The sequence below is a fragment of the Xyrauchen texanus genome, chromosome 38 (genome assembly GCF_025860055.1).
Source record: "Xyrauchen texanus isolate HMW12.3.18 chromosome 38, RBS_HiC_50CHRs, whole genome shotgun sequence".
Lineage (NCBI taxonomy): Eukaryota > Metazoa > Chordata > Actinopteri > Cypriniformes > Catostomidae > Xyrauchen > Xyrauchen texanus.
The window spans coordinates 22,039,864-22,056,672 of NC_068313.1; the positions used below are offsets into that span (position 1 = coordinate 22,039,864).

At 42.5% G+C, this 16,809-nt stretch overlaps 1 protein-coding gene across 2 annotated transcripts in view; it reads left to right on the forward strand.

Annotated features, from left to right (window-relative positions):
- Positions 1 to 16,270, forward strand: part of LOC127632216 (leucine-rich repeat-containing protein 75A-like) — a 42,109-nt gene extending 25,839 nt beyond the window's left edge. For both annotated transcript variants that reach the window (XM_052110825.1, XM_052110826.1), the window contains exon 4: positions 14,363 to 16,270. In XM_052110825.1, the coding sequence (XP_051966785.1) occupies positions 14,363 to 15,188 (826 nt within the window). In that variant the 3' untranslated portion in view covers positions 15,189 to 16,270. The remainder of the gene's footprint in view (positions 1 to 14,362) is intronic.
- Positions 16,271 to 16,809: the final 539 nt, after the last annotated feature.

Sequence of the window (16,809 nt, forward strand, 5' to 3'; positions counted from 1 at the left end):
TCAAATTTGTATTTAGTACTACTCTAGCTTGTTATATATATCTTTAATATTATATATTGTTATTATACTAAATTGAATATTACATTGTACTATACAGTTGTAATATATTTCTGTTGCAATTTCTTAAATTCCAAGCACCTAGCTTTTATTTTGACTCAAGCATTTATTTTTACGTGTGTTTTTGATGGAAGCTGTCTGGATAAGCCCTTGGGATAAACAGTTTGCTACATGGTCCAGTGTGATCATTAATACGCAAATGCTGTGATTATGTTAATTTATAATTTGCATGTGCTGCGCGCTTCACAGGGGATGAGTGCTCTGCTCTGTCATCTCATATACACAGTGCGCATGATTCTGTGGAGTTTGAAGTCATCACACATTCAAGCACGCAGTTCATACAGACTAAGATTGCAGTCTTTCAAATTTTAATAATCACAAAAAAACATTTGTCACCGGAGCACTAGGAAGGACCCAAGATGTGGAGGAACAGTTACAATGCTTTATTGACAAAAGCAGGGACATAAAATCAAAGGCTGAAGAGGATATGTCTGAGAGAAACAGCAGTGAGGGTGGTGGAAGCGATGATGGCTGAAGAGAGGTCTGGGTGAGAGAGAGAGAGAAGCGATGGAACACCCCCAGTGATGAGAACAGGCAGGTGGAGAGGCCAACGGAGGCACGGGCAGAGGGGATTCCAGAGTCGAGGAGCCAACCAACCAACTGGAGCCGTACTAAAACACAGAGAGAAGAACAAAAGTAAACAGCACACAGACCAAAGCTAGAGAGTAAGGTGAGCGAGCTGACATTCAAACACAAACTACAATCAAGCAAAGAACACGACACACTAGGAGGTATAAAAAGGCAGAGGGGAAATGAAACAGCTGTCGTTGATCAACAAACGAGCAGCATGGCCAGCGTTGCCATGGCAACACTGATCACTGCAGAGAAGGGGCAGCTGGTAAACACAAGGGAAAGAAAACACAGAACAAACCAGATGAATATGCCGGTATCGTGACAACATGCCGTGATTTTAATTTGATTAAGTGTGCATTCATTTGTTCCCCAAATACTGTGTAAACTTTGTGAGCATTTGGAAGCAGTCGTGTGTCTGTCAGACAGTGTACGGGTCTCGAATTAAGTCTGTGTTTGGTACTACCGATACTGAAGAAACACTGGTATCGTGACATCTTTTTGTATGATAGTACCGACTTGATACCAAAGTACTGGTACTTCTGACAAGCTGATTGGTCCTTTGACATGGAATTGGGTAGCCAGTCAACTTGTGTCTCTCTCATTGTCTATCATTTAAATTGCTCAGTTTCGCAGACAAGCGGTTTCACTGGAGTGCGCTGCAGGAGTTTTTTCTCTGAAACCCACCTCCACCTCAGTTTCACATGTCTACAGCTGTTACGTGGGGATTGTTTGTAATGTTTATTTGTGCAGCAGCATATTCATACTTGCTCGATGCAGCATGTCTTGCATTTTGTCTAATTGTGCAGCAGCAGAAACATGTCTTCATGCTTAATTCAGTATGTCTGTGTATTTTCTAGAACTAGCAAGACTCCATACTTGCTCTGCAGCAGCATTGTAGCAGATCTAGTCCACTAAGACTTATATTATATCAATATATCAGACCCACATTAACATGAAAACATATTTCCAAGAGTTGTCATGACTGAACTCAGAAAATGTGGTCTTGAATTTATAGAACAATCTTTGAGTTCTTATTAAAAACTCCGACTTTGTTATTGCTAATTTGGCAAATAGTTTGAGATATTTTTTAAAAACTCTCTTTTGAAACTTGAGAGGAGACACATGTGAGGTTCTTAGAAGTAAGAGACTGTGAAGCAAAAGTCTCCATTTAATCTTATTGTTGTCTTGGTGGAACAATTGAAAGTTTAAAGAGATCTACTCATCCTGTTGGTAGAGTTGTTTAACTGTGGGTAACCAATGAAAAGAAGATATCAATGTGTTTAGGAGGGAGTTGTGTAAAAGGAAAAACAGATTTAATAATATAAAATAGGAGAGATTAAAACAGAAGAAAAGGGTGGGCTGTTAAGAAATCATAGTGTTATCACTCAGGCATGTCTACTAAATTCTTTCAGCCTCTCTACTGGTCCCTCTCCCAAATTTCCCCCTACACCTCCGCCTCCTAATTCTCAACCCTCTACAGTATTTTCTCCTCATATGATCTCTTGAGTCATTGTTAAGCTGCCTTTCCCCAACAGATTACCTCACAGTTCTGGCTTGTGCTAGATGTTCAGTACTTTAAGATCAATATTTTGTGCCTCTATCTCTAGTTATGACTTTCTGTGTTTTTCTCCTCTTCTGCTTATCCACTTCACTGCCTGAAGGAAACAGGTTCAGATTCTGCCCTGTTCCTTACAGCTTTCTGTATTTCTGGGTTTTAATATTTCATTCCTTGTATCTTTGTCTATTAAGGACATTTACTTGTCATGTACACCTAACTCTTCAGAATAATATAATGTTAATATTAAGGCAAAAATAATGATTATACTAATACTGTGCTGTCCCGTGCTCCCTAGGCTGTACAAAAGTAGAATCATATCTTGTCATGTAGTCATACTTTAATTGTTTAAACATGTTTAATATTGTTCTACTTGTTAGGAATGAATGCTTAAGTCTTCAAATTAAAAGTACATGTTCAGGCATCCTTGAGACCACTGCAATGGAAATTTTACTTCCGTGGTAAGGATAGTAATTCTTAATTTTGTTCTGAGAGTTACGTAGTGCTGAACTTTCACCAGTGTGTTAGAGCAGGGGTTCTCAACCTTTTGCAAGCTGGGCCCCCCCAAAGCTGGTTCATTGCAGTTGGGGCCCCAGTGCCCCCCGCCCCGCCCCATGCTTTATTGTTGTTATTATTATTATTATTATTATTATTATTGGCAGTAGCACCAGACTTCTAATGTGAGCTTGCAGGCATTATTATTATTATGAGTAGTAGTAGGCCTATCATCATTACTAGGCTATTGCTATATAATTATATGAGGTTACATGCTTTATTGTTGTTGTTATTATTATTATTATTATTATCATCAGTAGGCCTATTATCATTACTAGGCTATTGCTATAATTGGGAATTGGCACCAGACCTCTGATATTAATTTATGCTTTATTATTGTTATTATTACTAGGCCTAATAGTAGGCATCATCTGCATTTTTTACAGAAGCTTGCTGGTAGGTGATGTTAATGTGAGACTTGAGCCTGCTTTGCCTTGCAAAGATCCTCAATTCTTGGCTCAATGTTTGATAAACATAGCCTCAAATAATCCTCGATTTGTGCACGATTGCAGTATTTCGTTTTGAGTGCAGTCATTTTTGAGAATTCTGCCTCACACAAATATGTCGACGCGAAAGGAAGGAGAATCTTCAAGGCGACGTCACAGAGTTCAGGGTATTCCTGCATCAATGCTGCCCAGAATGACGAAAGAGGGCAGGAGCTAAAGAGTTCCTTCAGTCTACTGTCACTCTTCAGCTTAATAAGCTGTTCCTGCATATCAATTGATAGCTCGTTTGCTGTGCACACAAACGGATCTCGAACCCACGCAAAAGAGCGATAATATGAGTTTCGCGGCCTTGCAAAGACAGGTTGAAATCAAACAAATGAGCACCGTTTTCTAAAGTCTATGAGCGCAGCACACACAAATAAACTAAATTGACATACTGCAGTTAAATTTCAAAATGTGGTGTTTTTATATTTATAACATTTCAATACAGTTCAGCAACATACATCACACGACCTGACGACCAAGAGAGCTGACAATTGACCGTCACTTAATTTACCATCACCTCACGATTGAAAATGTGACACTGATTTCATATGACAGTTCAACAAACAAGTTAATAATATTAAGTTATTTACATTTTAGACGAAATAATGACTGTTTTGGTCTATTTTAGCAGCGAAAATAGATCCGATGAATCCAAACAAAGATCACAGCATAGCCATAGCGCATCTCACAGCAATACTCAATCGTGTTTTGAATGATTCAGTGTTGTGAACGAATCGGTTGAGTCAAAGATTCAATGACCCATTCTCAAACATCTGCCTCATTCTAGATGAATCGGCCGTTTGAACGAATCGTTTGAATGAACGACTCAATGACTCGCTTAAAGAAACCGCTTATCCTTATCACCTGCATTTGCGCTCACTATCGACAATCCAATCAAATTTGTTCAAAACCTTTTTTTTTTTAAATCAGTCCAAACACATTTAAATTTTTATTCAGGAGTTATGTATATACAGAACTATAACTTTTTATGACAGTAGTTTAGTGATAAAAAAAATGTGCCCAAAAAAAATCTTTTTCCAGTTTTTTTCCCCTTCCATCGTAGCCTACTCGTGCCCTCGGGAGTGTCAAGACTGCACAATGTTATACACTACACTTTATTGGTCATAATAACCTCACGTATTATCTTAAACACTTATTGTCTGAGGGTCATTTTCATCTACGTTCATTGGAGAAAACCTACATTTAATTATAAATAAACTGGATGCCCAAAATTCTACCTATATCCTGCCACATTTAGAATTTACAGTCATTTTCTTTTGAGCTTAAATTGTGGGTTTTGGACAATGTAAAAGTCATCTTAATGTTTTTACTCTTCATTGACATGCAGTTAACTCATCTGTATGGTAGCCCACAGGTTAGATTATCACTTCAGGTACTCACAGGCCCAAGAGAGGAATAGATTAAATGTTACAGAAAATGCCAAAAAAACAAACAAAACAAAAAAAAGATTCCTTCCTCATTTCTTTTCCTCTATGATGAAATGTGAACAATTTGTTAGAGTGTTATACAGTATGGCTTGGATCTTACACCCTCAAAATCTCTGCTTTATTTTCAGTTTAAAATGGTTTATCTCTGTATTGCTGAGCAGAAGTGAGAAACTTTAACCTTATAACTCACACCTTTGTTGGAATCTTTTATATTGATGATTCCCACTTTCACAGGAAAGACAGCACACAGACACCATATAGTACACCCCTGACTCATGAAAATGAGTCTTGTGTGAGAAAATATTAGTGCTGTGGGTAAAGATTAAAGAGAGACTGAAATGGCATTAAAGAGTGCAATTTTGTTAATTGGAGTTATTTAAATGTCAGATAAATTAAAAAGCTACATTAAACAAATTAAGCATTAAGTAGATTGCAAAATCTATGATTAACCATCATTTTCTGCTTAACTTTTTTCTAAAAAGTTCCTTTTTTCTGATTGTGTTGAGTAAACCACCTGCATCTTAGTTCGTGTGTTGAAAATTACAACAGTTTAGAAATTACTTTATATGTTTAAGGTAATGAGACATGAGGCAATATGGTATGAGAGTCTGTGCTATATTGTGTAATGTAGTCATGGCTAAAGCGTGTTTGTGGCAGCGGGGGCGTGGTCAAGCGCCGTCCGGGAGAGGAAAGCGGTAAGGGCGCTTACACCTGAGCTAAATTATGCCTAACACCTGTCTCTAATTCCAGTGAGCACGAGGAGAGCGGCATAAAAGCAGACACAGAGCCTCCAGTCAAAGGGAGACGACAAGCCAACTCAGTGCGCTTGTATTACATTGTGTGTTGTAAAGAAAGACAATAAAAGCTTACCTTGCGCTGAACACCTGTTTCCTGTCCTCCTTCCTGTGGGAAGCGTTACACTGGTGCCGAAACCCGGGAGTTGTTCATCCAAGTATGGAGATGGGTCGCCCCGTAGAGTCCTCCCAGCTGACGGAGGTCCTCCAGTCCCTCGTGACACTACACCAGAGCCACCAACAATCCCTGCTTGAGCTCCGGCAGGACCAGGATCGCCGGTTTTTTGAGATCATGCGGGCTCAGGCAGAGGACCGGCACGCCATCCGGAGCCTCCTCAGCCAGGAGGCCGCGCCGGCCACAGCCGCGACCCCGGACACCCGCTCCACGCTGCCCCCGCCCACGTTACAGAAGATGGGGGTAGCAGACGATCCTGAGGCCTTTCTGGATTTGTTTGAGCAAACGGCAGAAATCTGGGGCTGGCCGCATGAACAATGGGCAGCCCGCCTAGTTCCTCTCCTGTCCGGGGAAGCTCAACTCGCGGCTCAACAACTGCCGGCAACTAACCTCCTGGCCTATACAGACCTAAAAAGAGCCATTTTGCAACGGGTCGGTCGGAGCCCGGAAGAGAATCGCCAGCTCTTCCGGGCATGAAGTTGGAAAGTCCGGTCGCCCGTTCGCATTTGCCCAACGGCTCCGGGACGCCTGTCGGAGGTGGCTGCTCGCTGGGGACCACGACGCCGAGGGTGTTATCGATCAGGTGGTACTGGAGCAATTTAGTCAACGGCTGCCCCGAAAACGGCGGAGTGGGTCCAGTGCCACCGCCCGGCGTCGCTGGAGGAAGCCGCTCGGCCTCAGCAGAGGACCATCTGGTGGCGATCCCGAGGGCTGACGAGCCCTCTTCTTCGCTCTCTCTCTCTCCCCTTCCCTTGTGTCTGCCCCTGCCCTCGCCTCCTCCCTTTGGTCTCTTCTTCTGTTCTCTCCCCAGGGCCCGCTCCTGCCCTCGCAGAGGCGTGGAGGGTTCCAGAGACCAGCTTCCCTGCCTTGGGAGAATGTACCTCCCACTCCCCGCCTTTTAGCCGCCTCCTCCTCAGGTGGGGGCTCGCCAGCACAAGTGCGGCTGCAACGCCTGGGCCGCCTGTTGGAGGTGCAGAGACCGGACTACTTCGGGATCAGTGTCCGCTGATGGAGGTGGGGACAGTGGTGCGGGTCTCCGACGTGGTGCGGGTCTCCGAGGTGGCCCCTCCTCTCAGGGAATTCCCTGAGGGGACTTCCTCTAGAGCAGTCGCGGGACGAAACCCTTAAACATGCTCTTGACCAAGTGAGAGTAATTAATGGTCAACAGCTCCGGCCGGGCATTGCCATTTCATACCCATATTTTACCATGATTAGAGATCGGTTATATAGAGTGACGCAGGACGCTCAAACAAAGGAGGAAGTAACGCAATTATTGATTCCACAGAGCCGCCGGGCAATCGTTTTCCAGGCGGCTCACTGTAATCCTATGGCCGGTCACCTAGGGGAACGGAAAACACTTCTCCGTCTAATAGCCCATTTCTATTGGCCGGGCATTGGCGGTGACGTCCGCAGGTGGTGTGCGGCGTGCCGTGAATGTCAGCTGGTAAACCCACCGCCACCCCAAAGCGCCATTGCGCTCTCTACCATTAATCGAGGTCCCCTTCGAAAGAATTGGGATGGACCTCGCCGGGCCATTAGAACGGTCAGCACGCGGACATCGCCGTGTTAGTCCTAGTGGATTACGCGACGAGATATCCGGAAGCAGTGCCTTTGAGCAACATCTCCGCGACGTAGTGTTGCGGGGCACTCTTCAAGATAATCTCCCGGTGGGGATTCGAAAGAAATCCTCACCCGATCAAGGCACCGACTTTTATGTCACGTAACACTTCGCAAACTTTACGAGCTCTTGGGCATTAAATCGATTCGCGACTAGCGCTTACCATCCGCAGACTGATGGCCTAGTGGAACGATTTAATAAAACGCCAAGAACATGATTCGTAAATTGCATTACCGATGACGCTTAGAAATTGGGATAAGTGGCTAGACCCCTTTTGTTTGCAGTACGAGAGGTCCCACAAGCCTCCACAGGGTTCTCCCCGCTTGAGCTGCTGTACGGACGACGCCTCGCGGTGTCCTTGACGCCATCCGCTGGCGCGGGAGGAGGGACCTTCTAATAGCAAAAATGAAATTCAGTTCGTTCTCGATCTTAGAGCAAAACTCCACACACTGGGGCGATTAACACAGGAGCATTTGCTCCAAGCTCAAGAACGCCAACGCCGGCTGTATGACAGGGGTGCTCGGCTACGGAATTTGCACCGGGGATAAGGTACTCGTATTACTCCCAACATCGAAGCTCTAAATTACTCGCCAAGTGGCAAGGACCCTTTGAGGTCACACGACGAGTAGGGGATCTCGATTATGAAGTTAAACGTACTCGATAGAGGGGGCGATGTCAAATTTATCACCTCAACCTCCTGAAATTATGGAGGGAGGAGGCGCCTCTGTGACGATGGCGCCACGGTAGTTCCGAGAGGGCGGAGCTCGGACCGGAGGTAAACAAAAACTACAATCTTAACACTCCGGTTACTTGTGGAGACCAACTCTCACCGCGGCAACTCACAGAGGTTTCGAATTACAAAAGGAATTTGCGGATGTGTTTTCCCTCTACCGGGCCGTACAAACATCATACAGCACCACATCGAGACTGAGCCGGGCGCGGTGGTGCGTTGTCGCCTCTATCGCTAATCCGAACATAAAAAGAAAATAGTACGGGAGGAATTAGATGCGATGCTTGATATGGGCGTAATAGAGGAATCCCACAGTGATTGGTCCAGCCCGGTTGTTCTTGTTCCCAAGAGTGATGGGTCTGTTCGATTCTGTGTGGATTACAGAAAAGTCAACGCGGTGTCTAAATTTGACGCGCACTCAATGCCCCGTGTTGATGAACTGCTCGATCGGTTAGGTACTGCTCGATTTTATTCGACCTTGGATTTAACAAAGGGTTATTGGCAGATCCCCTTGACACCAATGTCCCGTGAGAAAACAGCCTTCACTACGCCGCTTGGATTACACCAATTTGTGACGCTTCCTTTCGGTTTGTTTGGGGCTCCGCCACGCTTCAGCTGACTCATGGATCGGATCCTCAGACCTCACACCGCGCACGCCACTGCCTATTTAGATGATATTATCATTTATAGCAATGATTGGCAGCGCACATGCAACATCTGAGGGCCGTCCTGAGATCGCTGCGGCAGGCGGGCTCACAGCAAACCCTAAGAAGTGCGTGATTGAGCGTGTGGAGGTACGGTATCTGGGGTTCCACTTGGGTCATGGCCAGGTGCGCCCCCAAATTGATAAGACCGCTGGCGACATGCGACTTGCCCTAGACCTAAGACCAAAAAGGGGGTGAGGCAGTTCCTGGGGCTGGCTGGCTATTATAGAAGGTTTGTGCCTAATTATTCGGACGTCACCAGCCCGCTGACTGACCTCACTAAAAAGGGGGCTCCAGATCCGGTCCAATGGTCAGAGCAGTGCCAACAGGCATTTATGCAGATTAAAGCTGACCATGGGGGGCCGCTTCTTCATGCACCTGATTTCTCTCTCCCTTTTCTTTTGCAGACGGAGGGCTGGGGGCCGTACTCTCGCAGGTGGTGGAGGGGGAGGAGCGCCCAGTGCTGTACATTAGCCGGAAGCTCTCTTTGAGGGAGACTAAGTACAGCACCGTGGAGAAGGAGTGTTTGGCCATCAAGTGGGCGGTCCTCACCCTCAGCAGTATTACCTGCTGGGGCGGGTTTATGCCTAACAGCGGGCCTTCACCCTCTGCTCGAATCACGCCCCACTGCAGTGGCTCCACCGCATGAAAGATACTACGGATCACCCGTTGGTATCTGGCTCTCCAGCCCTTTAAATTTAAGGTGGTCCACAGACCGGGGGTGCAGATGGCTGTCACCGACTTTCTCTCCAGAAATGGGGGGGGGAGTGGTAGGCAGGCCGGATGGTGCCCCGGCCTGAGTCGGGCGGTGGGGGTATGTGGCAGCAGGGGCGTGGTCAAGCGCCCGTCCGGGAGAGGAAAGCGGTAAGGGCGCTTACACCTGATTAACAGCCCTGTGCTTTACATTTATGCATTTGGCAGACACTTTTATCCAAAGCGACTTACAGTGCAATTATTACAGTCAATCCCCCCGGAGCAACCTGGAGTTAAGTGTCTTGCTCAAGGACACAATGGTGGTGGCTGTGGGGTTAGAACCTGCGACCTTCTGATTAACAGCCCTGTGCTTTAGCCACTACACCACCACCACTCCACACCTGAGCTAAATTATGCCTAACACCTGTCTCTAATTCCAGTGAGCACGAGGAGAGTGGCATAAAAGCAGACACAGAGCCTCCAGTCAAAGGGAGACGACAAGCCAACTCAGTGCGCTTGTATTACATTGTGTGTTGTAAAGAAAGACAATAAAAGCTTACCTTGCGCTGAACACAATGGTGGTGGCTGTGGGGTTAGAACCTGCGACCTTCTGATTAATAGCCCTGTGCTTTAGCCACTACGCCACCACCACTCCACACCTGAGCTAAATTATGCCTAACACCTGTCTCTAATTCCAGTGAGCACGAGGAGAGTGGCATAAAAGCAGACACAGAGCCTCCAGTCAAAGGGAGACGACAAGCCAACTCAGTGCGCTTGTATTACATTGTGTGTTGTAAAGAAAGACAATAAAAGCTTACCTTGCGCTGAACACCTGTTTCCTGTCCTCCTTCCTGTGGGAAGCGTTACTGTGTTGTTAGGCATAATGTCCAGAAGCGTGACTGTGATAACTTTAGTCATGATTACACTCTCAAAGCATTGCATTAAGTGTCTTTTTTTTTATTTGATAAAATTGTAGTTGCGTTATAAAAATATCAATATAACTTCTGCTAGAATATATAGTCCCAGACAAGACCATGGTTGATAATCAACCAGTTAAGATAAAAACATACGGTTGATATTGGTCTCTGTGTGTACTGCGTAGTGATAAATACAGTAGATATGTCAACAGGTGTTTTGTGACATAGCTGTTACTATATTGTGTATTTTAGCATGGCTTGAATGCTGGATTGGTCAATAAGCATCCAGTACTGGAATTATCTATTTTATGAAAATCTTCATTATATTGTGAACATTATATAACACCTAATATAACACTTTCCATGCATAAACGTTTATGTTAGTATTTTGTCATGTTACATTATAACAACTACCCATCATTCTGCATTATGGATAGTTTTGCACGTTAACCAATTTTCTGGTTAATGTGACTGTTTAGTTTATTAGAATAGCTGAAAATGATCAAACACTAAGGACATAATTTAAGCGGGTCAGATGCATTCAGGGTGAGGTGTTTTATACTGAAGAGCGTGAGATTTGGGATCCTGGCCAGTAATATCAGGAGAGTTTACATCCTGTTCTGGTTCAGCAATTTCCTTGACACTGCTACTGTTTTATTTGCTAGGTTAATGACAGGATCAGAGTGGGAGAGGAAATATATAATTCAGAATGAGCTTAGCATGACAAATCAGGATATTCATTATTCCTCTCTCTTCCTCAAATGCCAGTTTGATTAAATATATTCATGTCTTGGTGCGAATTATTGATGGCCACATTATAAATTAGTATTCTCACTGGTTCTTTTCTCGCTTTCACTCTTTCTCTGTTAGCATGCTTGCTGGCAAACTGTGGTGACACACTGAGCTTATTATGAGTCTGCTACATGTGCAGCGGTTATAGCAACACACTTGTTATTTTTTGTTTAAAGGGATAGTTCACATTCTGTCATGGTTTACTCAACACTAACGTTGTTCCAATCCAGTTTGACTTTCTGTCTTCCTTGGAACACAAAAGGAGATGTTTAAACGCAGAATGTTAGCCTCAGTCACTATTCACTTCCATTGAATGGAAAACAGATGCTATGAAAGTGAATGGCAACTGAGACTAACATTCTGCGTATCATCTCTTTTTGTGGTGCACAAAAGAGAAAATAATACTGGACTGGAACAACATGAGGGTAAGTCATTTATGACAGAATTTTCATTTTTGGGTGAACTATCCCTTTAATATTTCCTCCTGAAAAAATCAAACCATGAGGTTCTTTTTTATTGTGCTCTTATTACTCAATTTATCTCTTGTAGTTTCTCGTGCCATAGCAATAACAACTGACAACATGAGTAGATTAACTCTGCTATTCACTGTTTTTATATCAAGAGCTACTGTTCAAAATATCTTTAATACATTTGTGACAAATGAATTCTTTCAATCAGATCTCAGTTTCCCTGCTGATATTTTGAGAGTTTCATAAAAAGGTAAAGGTAGTTTGGGTTTTAGTAAATTAAGCTGCATAGTCTATCTTCACTCTTATAACCATTCACTTTGCTCTACTCTTGGGAGTCTGGTCTAGTTCTACAGTTTAACTGTGATGACATCAAAGTTTCAGTTTGCCCTCATCCTACATGTCTTCTTTAGGCACTAATTTCCTCAATTAGCAATTCAAATACTTTTATTTGTAGGAATCTATTCAGCAGAAGGTATTCCATTTCATTTGATATTTGAGCAAGTTATAAAACATTTACTAGTATACAATTAGTTGGGGCAGCAAATGCCAATGCTAAAAGGTTTTATGTCATACTGAATAGGGTCCTGAAAGAGGACATTTGTGAGCAGAGTTGCATGGTTATGCAACAGTGAATATGTGGGTGGTTTTTCAATTAGAGGAAATTAGGATGATTTTAAAGAAAAAATGCTTTAAAAACAATTGTTATTGTTTTAAATAAAATATTATATTGAAATCGTTCTTCTTTGCCAGAATCCCCTCTTTAATAAATCTAGAATCAACAAATGAACAAGACGTGTTAAATCCCAATTCTGTGTTGTTTCTTTTCCTAAGAACCATAACATTTTATAAAAATAATATTTAATTAATAATATAATTCATTTGGTATTTATGTATACAAATTGTAATTTCTTTAAATCAAAGAAACACTGTCCAGAATACTGCTGTCATTACCATTGTGCTAAGCATTTTCGGGGACCATTGAGTTTTTATATAAAAGTTTATATTTAGTTATGATTGGAAGTAGAAGTGACCAAGGAGCACATCTCTGCTGGAGTAGATGAAGAGTTTTCAGATCAAAAACAGGGAATAAAAATATGTTTTTTAATTCAGTTCATTCCAAGCAGAAACAGTATTTTTCCGTTCTTGTTCCGGCGTTCTGATACCTCCTTTTCAATTGGTAACAGTTTTTTTTTTAAACAGTACACTGTGCTGCGGGTGTCACGATTGCAGTAGAGGCAGTAACCAAATGCAGAGTAAAAAAAACTAAAAGATTTATTTAATAAGAAAAAGATGGGGAAACATTTTCCAAAATTCCAGACGATGATAACAAGTAAGGGCTGGGCTGGAGCAAAAAGGGAAAAAACACAGGATTGACTGGACAGGAAACAAGACCGAGAAACAGGACCAACAAACAAGACCAACGAACATGACAAACTGGCACTGGACAGCACAAATTAGGAGACTAAAATAGGGAGAGAAATCAAATAGGTTAACAAGCAGGGCAGACACCCGAATGGCACAAGCTTATATAGCCAAGACAATAGGCAACATGCGCTCATGCCAACCGACAGATAAGACGAGAGAATACAAGGCAACGCCAATAAAGCAATGCCATGCATTCTTACACAAGACAAAGCCTGAGCGTACGTTGCAAGGCAAACACCACAAGATGCACGGAATAGGCGACAACACAAGACAAGGTACTTGTGGAAGGTTTTACCTCAGTATCCAGTTTCACCATGTTTTTTTGTAGTACATTTACAGTAACCATAACATTAAACATGGTTATTATATTACTACCACATTACTGTAAAACACCATGGTTTACTACAATATTACTATAGTACGGGAGCGACTGCGATCGACAGACCCCAATTCCGGATCAAGCCCTTCTCTGCACTCCTCGACATTCACTGTGACCAAATCACTGCGATGAAACCAACCTTTACATTAATTTGTATCTTGTATTTTAAGTATAGTATTAAAGGTAATATGAAGAGTGGAAATTGGATGGGAAAAAGAGTGTGACAATAGGCGGTAGGACTACAGTAGACATTCACACACCATCTTTACTCCCCACCCCACTGTAGGGACTATTGCCTAGTTTGTTGTATATTTCTGTGGTTTCACCAGACTACTAGGGTGCAAATAGAAACCCAAAAAATAATTATCGGAATTAAATTAACTGGTTTTTAACCGGTTACCAGCATTTTAATATAACGTTTTCACTCCAGAACAATTGAAAGGGACTTCATTCTCGTTTTCAGTTACGTTCTGCAAAATGTTTTGTTTGTTTTCATTTTCGTTCCTTGGAACGTTTTCAGTCCCTGAACAGAAATTTAAGATTTTTACATCATGATTTGAAAGTAGCCTCATTAATTATGTGTCATCACCAAAATGGTCAGTATTTGAAAAAATTCATAGGTTCACAAGTTAATTGACTGCTAGTTAAGTTGCTGTGTTAGAAAGTCTAAGGCGAATGTAACTTTTTCTTCAAAAAGTGAAGAAATGACCTTACTATTTAACACAATATAAAAAAAATCCACAACATTAGACATTATACCAAAATCATTATGGTTGATCAAGGCCATGATCTTAAGTCCAGGACTTATGAAAAATGTTTGAAGAAGATTTAAAAATTGCCCCTTACTGAAGAATCAATTACTTTTTATTTCTTCAGGCTGATTTACAAACACTTCTTCTCTGTCTTCCTCTTTTTCTCTTTCCCAGTCTGAAATCTGTTCTTTCAGGCCCTCCATCCAGTGGGACATTAGACCTCTCTGGCATCCCTCTTGGCGTAAAAGACATGGAACGACTCTGTGCCTATCTGCATCACCAAGCATCCCACATCTGCAGCATGGAGTTGGGCTTTACTGAGCTCACAGACGATGCCTTCCTTCTGCTCCTCCCTACACTGACGTCCCTTCCCCACCTCGAGACTTTGGCCCTCAATGGCAACAGACTGACCCGCGCAGTGCTCAGAGAGCTCACAGACACGCTGAAGGATCCAGACAGCTTTCCCAGCGTCACTTGGATTGACCTGGGGAACAACGTGGACATCTTCTCCCTCCCACAGTCTTTCCTGTTGAGCCTGCGCAAACGTTGTCCCAAAAAGGGCAACCTACCCACCATCCTTGAGTTTGGAGAGAGCCAGGCCAGTGAACCAGAGGGCAGAGTGGATGAGGATGATGCAGATGATACGAACAGGACAGAGAGCCTAGGAGAGCTCAGGTCTGAGGTGGAGGAAGAGATTGATGGTGAGATGGAGATCGAAGACATGATGGAGGAGTTGCTAGACTTTGATAGGGAGGTGCAGGGTAAGGATGAGGATGACAGTATGTGGACCTTGGAGGAGCAAAGGTTGGTGAAAGATCCAACCATTAGACGGAGCAAAGAGAAGAAACCGTCTAAAGCAGAGGACGAAGAGGACTTGCATAGTCTGTCTTCCCATCTGTCTTGCTCCAGCCAGTCTCAGCACTCTTCCGGAGCCATTGAGCCTCTGAGAGAGGACTCTGTCCCAGAGCAGTTAACTGGTCATTCAGTCAACCCTACCTGATCAAAGCCACTGTCTAATTTGATTAGACATTGCAACCTTTCTGCCCTTTAGGAAAAAGAGAATGGAAGCATCTGCCAGGCTGTCAAACGTTCTCAGTTTGGTGCCAAAACTGAGAGAGTGATGTTCATGTAGTCATGAAATTCAACAGGTTTCATAGGGTTGACAATCACTGAAACTGAAATGTATGCGTAATTGAATAAGGTATCACAGTGATGTTGCTATTGTTAATGATTGTCTATTGTTGCAAAGGGAGAACATGAAATGTACACAACTACAAGAATATACACAGATTACATGTTATTATACCTTATCAAACTCTGCTTTGAAGTTTTGTAGTCAGGGTTTCCCCCTCACTTTCATAACCATTAACCTCTGCCTATGTGCCTGTTCACCACCCGGCTGGAGAGGTGTGTGTGTAGGAGTGTATTTTGGTGTTTTTCATTGCTTGCGAGAGATAGATGTATGCAGGAAATCAAAAACTCGGGTAGATTGGGCACCTCCAGATCTTATATTAAATTATGTGTCCATCTATGCCTCTAAGTGTTGCAAGCACCACATTCTCTCCAGCAGTAGCAAATCTAAATTCTATTCAGTACTGTAAAATGAATATGCATGTCCCAAGTGTCAGATGGATGGGACACAGATGAGATCATATTAAGTGCCCATGATTTTAACAGTAGAAACCAAAACCTCTTGTCAAAGTATTGCCCCAAAATTATTTGTTTGTGTGATACTGAGCAGTGCTTTAAAAGGGACTGAAGCCAAAGAGAAAAGACTCCCTCCACATATCCACATGTCGTATAGCTACACAAGAGTAAAATGCTGATTGTCTGTTGTTCTGCTTGACATGAATATAGAAGAGAATGCATGATGTGGCTTTTGACGAGTTGGTTTTTCAGCTCTGTTCTTTAACATAGATCTTAAAATAATTTAAAATTACATTAATGTTGGATTTTAATTGTGCATTGATAATTAAAGATTAAGATATTTCATAATATAAACGTCTATATAGTGCCTAATTATCTGAATACAATTGCATTAGTCAAAAGTAGTTCTAATAAGCCTGTATGTAATTTCAATAAAAGGAGAAAAGTTTAAATGACAAAGCATATTGATTAGATAGTATTTGTCAAGGTAGAAAACAAATATTTTATTCCAGTATTTAAATCCTAATTGAGAATTGTCCTCAACTTTTTCCATTTATCGTATTCTTTGTATAATATCTTTTGATCTTACATGCAAACACTTCCTCAGTGTTTTTCTAAAGGTAAATTCAGCTTCCTGAAATTACGGTTTATAACATGGGTATGAATTACTTTTCATAATAGAGGGGAGACTCTTGTAGTGAAGTTAACCAACCTACTTTGGATATCAGACATCGTCATGACATAATTTTGTTTCCTTTGTTTTTTAGAGCCAATTGTGTTCCAATGGTCGCCAGGTAGCCTCAAAGTATCCTGCTCTGTTTCAAAGCCATAACTTTTAGACCACCAATTTAGAAAGGAAAATAACTATTGAAAATTGCACTGAAGAACTGTGAGCAGTAAAAAGTAGCCTATAAATTGCGTTTTGTCAGTATTTCTGTCCTTTATTCTTATGGTTAATGAAGCGAGGAGGATGT